Source organism: Rana temporaria, chromosome 1 (assembly GCF_905171775.1).
Source record: "Rana temporaria chromosome 1, aRanTem1.1, whole genome shotgun sequence".
In the NCBI taxonomy this organism is placed as follows: Eukaryota; Metazoa; Chordata; class Amphibia; order Anura; family Ranidae; genus Rana; species Rana temporaria.
Window position 1 is genome coordinate 226907808 of NC_053489.1, and position 5771 is coordinate 226913578.

Here is a 5771-nt window from a genome sequence, read left to right on the forward strand (position 1 = left end):
AAGTTAATTTTTCCAATGAGCTTTAAGGGGAGATTCTGCCAAGCTTGCAGTCTACATTTTAGTGTTTGCAACAACGGAGTGACATTTAAAGTGATGAAGTCCAAGACAGAGCTAGATATATAAATGACCAGGTATTTAAGCTTATCTATTTGTAAGGGGAAATTGGCTGGACTCTGCAAGAAGGAGAAGGAATATTAAGTGGAAGAATTTGGGATTTACACCAGTTTACTTTCAGACAAGAAAAAACAGCAAAGGAATTCAAAATGGACAAAGCTGACTATAGGGATGTATCAGAGTCACTCAAAAATAATACCATGTCATCTGCGTATAGTGTTGTCTTTTCTATCAGACTTCCAACCTGGATACCCCACACTTCTAAAGTGGCTCGCTCACAGAGCCACAGCCAGAGGTTCAATTATCAGGGTAAATAGCCCAGGAGACATAGGGCAACCTTTCCAGGTACCCCTACTCACCCAAAAAAATAGGTACCAAACCTATATGCTTCTAACACTGAGGTAATATAATACCAGTTCAGTTTAAGATGTCGTAAAACTTTCCACACTTATCTAAAACTTTAACGATAACTTAATAGAAAATTTCTGTGAAATGCTATTTGTATCTGTAATAACTATGTTGATGAATTCAGGTTATAAATTACAATGGATCCAGTGAGAATTACAGCAGGGATTTGTAATCCCTAAATACAGAATTTTTTTTAAATACATCTGATAAATATATCTCTAATTAGCCTTCAGGCTTCTAAGAAGACCATAAGTACCACAATCCACCCAGTCAAACAATTCACCATACAAAAGCTTTTCCTGCAATGTGAACATAAAGAATAGATGACCTGTCCTACAGCAAAAACACATCATAGCTTTTGACTTTTAAACTTCTCACAAGAACTTGTAAGAGAGAGAAAATATTTTAAGCAAAATACATAACACCTTTATACTCGGCGCAGTACAATTACTGACTCATCATTTTGTTTGAACCAGTATTGTTACTAGCTGTTATAATACAATGAAGGAAGACAACTATTCAAGAATTACTGAAGTCTGGCTTACTGGAATAGACCACCTGCAAAGTACTAGAATTGTTCTCTTTATTTTTTTTCTGATTATGTACGTGATGATATTAACGGGCAATCTTCTAATAATTTCAGTCATCACATCTGAACATTGTCTTCATTCTCCAATGTATATTTTCCTATGTAGTTTATCCTTATCAGAAGTTTTATTTACTACCAATCTTATTCCTAAATTTTTACAAGTTTTATGGGAGGATGGAGCTGCTATAAATCTAGGAAGTTGTCTTGCACAGTTTTATGTGTGTGGATCATTGGGAGCAACAGAGTGCTTGCTGTTTGCATCCATGTCCTATGATCGGTATTTGGCTATCTGCAAACCACTCCATTATTGTTCTGTGATGAGTTTTGCATTTTGTGGCAAACTTGTTCTGTTCTCGTGGGTGTGTGCCTTTACTATCATGTCAATCACATTAATTATGATTTCTCAGCTACAATTTTGTGGACCAAAAATCATTGATCATTATTTCTGTGATTTTTCTCCCATACTAGAACTTTCTTGTTCAGACACTCATGCAGTTGAAATAGAGACCTTCATAATTACGTCTTCAGTGGCACTCTTTCCATTTTTATTTGTTATTGGAACTTACATTTGCATTATTACTACTATTTTGAATATCCCTTCATCCACAGGTAGATGGAAATCATTCTCCACATGCAGCTCCCACCTGGCTACAGTGTGCACATATTATGGAACACTTATTAGTCTCTATGCAATACCCACACATACCTTTTCAAGGACAGTTAGTAAGACTTTATCTCTTAGTTACACAGTTGTCACTCCCATGTTCAACCCCATAATATATAGCCTGAGAAACAAAAAAATGAAATTAGGTGTTCAAAAATGTTTGAGAAAATGTCTGATAAGAAAAGAAAGGCATTTCTTGGGCCACTTCACACCTTAACCTTGTGTGACAGTACAAGGCCCTGCCACTGGGAAAATGGTTAGCAACAGGAAGATTGCCTTCCTATCCAATTGTGCCTTTCCTGCAGCATTTTAAGATACATTCCATTTTTTTATACCTCTCTTCTTTTTTGTAGTTATAATTTTAGCAATTTTTCCCATTAGTACTTTTATGTTTTTTTTTTAAATCATCCCATCTTACCATTTGCATGATAGTTGATAATCAATCGCATGGTTAGATATTCAATTAACTCCAATATATCATACATATATGAGTTCCTATGAACCTGATCTGACTCTCATTTGTGATATATATATCCATTAACTTTGTCTAGGTATTTCCTACCTTTGTTCTCCTGACCATATATATGTGTACTTTTTAGAATTTTTCATATTCTTAAATGGTGTTTTTAGTCAAATTACCAATAAACTTTCTTGCTTTTAAGTGGGTTCAGCTAGACTTAAGCCTCGTACACACGATAGGTTAACCAGAGGACAGCGGTCTGAAGGACCGTTTTCATTGGTTAAAACCGATCGTGTGTGGGCCCCATAGGTTATTTAACCATAGGTTAAAAAAAAGCCAACTTGCTTTAAAATGTACCTGGATTCCTAACCGATAGGTCAAAACCGATCGTTAGTAGGCATAACCATCGGATAAAAAACCCACGCATGCTCAGAATCAAGTCGACGCATGCTTGGAAGCATTGAACGTCAATGTTTCGTTCTGACACGATCGGTTATTTAACCTATGGTGTGTAGGCATGACGGACCATCAGTCAGCTTCATCGGTTAACCTAAGACAATGGTCCTTCAGACCGTTGTCCTCTGGTTAACCTATCGTGTGTACAAGGCTTTATACATACTGTACAATTACATTTTCTATAACATCATTTTTTTACTGGTTATTCCAGCTGTTCTGTTGCCTAGTGTCTGTTTTTTTTGAAGAACAGCAGGGTTGTATGCAGGTGCACATAGCCTTTATAATGATGAACTGAGAACAATCTAGGGCTCCAGCCAATTGGGAGGTGTGCTCCCATTTTGAAGGCAAGACTTCACCTTCACTGTGTGCTAGTTGTGTGCATTACCAAGGAGCTGTACAAACACATGGACACTGTCCTCACCTATAACTGGCCTTTTCAGCGAGGAGCACATGGAAGGGCAACGCATGCAAAATAAAACCAAAGAAATTCCAAGCTTAACTTACCGACCAGCTACAAAGCCCCATCAAGGCACCCCGGTATAATCTGTGGACCTAATGCTAAAGTTTTAGAGTCCCACAATGGAAGCACTTCCATTATAATGGATAGGCAGAGGGCAGGTGAGCCTGGAGGGAGCCCACCCCTCCTTCAAGGCACAGGGGCGCACTGGGTACCCTGCACTTAGCACAATGGCAGCAAAGGCCTCCAGTGCATCCCCTCACCAGTATTTCAACATTACAAACAAATGGCCACTGCCCTCACCTATAACTGCCCTTTGCAGCAGGGAGCACATGGAAGGGCATTGCATGCAAAATAAAACCAAACAAATTCCAAGCTCAACTTACTAACCAGTCTTCAACCAACTGAATTATTCTGTCTAACAGTATGCGTATGTAGCGCTACCCCCGAAGGAGCCGCTGATTAGATTTGGGATCTACTCTCAGTAACTGATTCACCCCTATTTAACTAGCTCAAGCCCTCCCTTGGCACACCGAATGCAAAAGTATTGTGGCCCCTACTTGGTTGAGGCCGCAATAGCATACACATCCATAAAACATGCAAAAGGCAATACAATGGTGTTATTACCTTTTCCTGTAGGCGATTCCCAAGAGTAAATACACGTCACACATTTATTATATTCAAACCAGAGAATAACTTTACTGTGCATATGGTAAAGCAAATGAAAAGGGCTTGAATAACATGCTAATCATACACAGGTACTAACACACAATGACTCTGCAAGGGCCCTTGCATGAGTCAGCAAGTAAATAAAGGGAATCTAATACTAAAGGAGAGATGCTATTTAGCTTATGTTACTTTATTCAATCTATGCTCGCGGGCTCCCCCTAGCGGGCAGTCCTGCAGAACAGCTAGTGTAAAGAACCTTTTTGCCAGGCCTGGCTCTAACAGTTCTCAGATGTCTTCTTAGAACAAATTTACGTTGCAGCCGTTGGTGCACTTTTAAACTGTAATCCAAAAGGGGTGAAGAAAGAACAATCTCAGTCAGACGGGGTATAACAAACACCCAATGTTGATGGACTGATCGCTCGTCAGCGTCAGTCAGGTCTGTAGGTGTAACTCTCAACTTAGTAGGCCTCTATGATATAGTCAAAGATCAAATACGTAACTCCAGTTATTGGATGATATTAAATTATCAGCCGAAATGGGGTTTGAAAGTTAGGCAAGTGCCGCTCACCCGAACAGGTCCGATCCGACCTGAATCCTTCACAAAGGGCACCCCGGTCAGTCACTGCTCCGTAGCACGCGGTCTCCGGTGTCTGGCTCCCCGCTGCTCTTCAGTAGTCAGCTCACAAACTCTTTCGGTCTCCTGGGACACCCCCCTGGTCTTTCCTCCCTCCGGATGGTTGGTCCCTAGGCGAATTCAGGCCCAGGCTTCAGGCCTATCAGCTTAGCTGTGGAGCTCCACATAGCTCCGCAGAGGAGAAGAGGCAGGTCCAGAGAGAGAGAAATCAACTCCTCCCCATCCTTAAATAACCTCCCCCATAAGTCTGTGCGGAGGTGTCATATGTTCCAATAAGACAGGGCATTGTGGGAAGTGTAGTCTGTTTTCTACTAAGTGTCAATGGAGTCCATATCTCCCGGTACTTCTGGTCCCACAATGCACAACTTTTAAAGCCATCTTAACATATATACAGGTGTGGCTCAAACTCCGGTAGGGATTCAGGCCCATCAATAGTCTCTGATAGGGTGACCCCGCTACACGTAAAAACAGGGGTTTTGTTTGCACACATTTACAAATACATACATAAGCTACAGAGCCCTGTCAAGGCACCCCATTATTTTCTGTAGTCCTTTCTCTACATTTCAAGAGCCTCCACAATGAAAGCACATGCATTAAAATGGATAGGCAGAGGGCAGATGTCCCTGGAGGAAGCCCACCCCTCCCTAAAAGGCACAGGGGTGCACTCGACATCCAGCACAGCAAAAAGCATCCCCTGGTGCCTTTAAGGAGTGGTGGACCCTCTGCAGTGTGAAGTTGGAGACAGAGCAGGGATCAGTGACAATATATTTTTACCAAGCTAGTGTCAGTGCAGTGTTAGTGTAGTGTCAGTGTAGTGTGAGTGAAGTGTGAGTGTAGTGTAGTGTTTAACAGCATTACATTTAGTGCTGTATACAGTGCTGTACACACACTTTTTCTTTTAGTAGCTGCGTCTTTTTTTTATTCTCCTGCCTTTTTTTTTTTAATTGTTAACTACAGTTTGTCTTACTATGATGCTGGTGTTCCCCCTTTTTTATTAGTTTTTAGTTTTTCAATTTGTATCAGCAGCAGTCCCCAATTGTACACCATTTGTAACATCTTGACATTATCTGGGACACCCCTATGTTATCAAAGTTGCATACATTGCATTACATCCATCTGTATGTCATAGTATCATAAACAGGGGGTCCCCAAAAGCCTTGATCTATTTCGCAGGGATTTACAATCTGAGTGATCATAAATACAATGGATAAGTATTTAATTTCAATACATTTTTATTGGGTCTTATAGAAGTTTACAAAGTAAAGAGTATACAACAAATTGGTTGTACAATAGCCATCACAAACAAAACAGTACATTCAT

General features: G+C 40.3%; 1 protein-coding gene across 1 annotated transcript; it reads left to right on the forward strand.

Moving 5' to 3' along the window:
• Positions 1-673: 673 nt before the first annotated feature.
• On the forward strand, positions 674-2280 carry LOC120924858 (olfactory receptor 11L1-like). The gene has a single exon (XM_040335844.1). The coding sequence runs from the start codon at positions 1024-1026 to the stop codon at positions 1990-1992; it is 969 nt and encodes a 322-aa protein (XP_040191778.1). The 5' UTR covers positions 674-1023; the 3' UTR covers positions 1993-2280.
• Positions 2281-5771: the final 3491 nt, after the last annotated feature.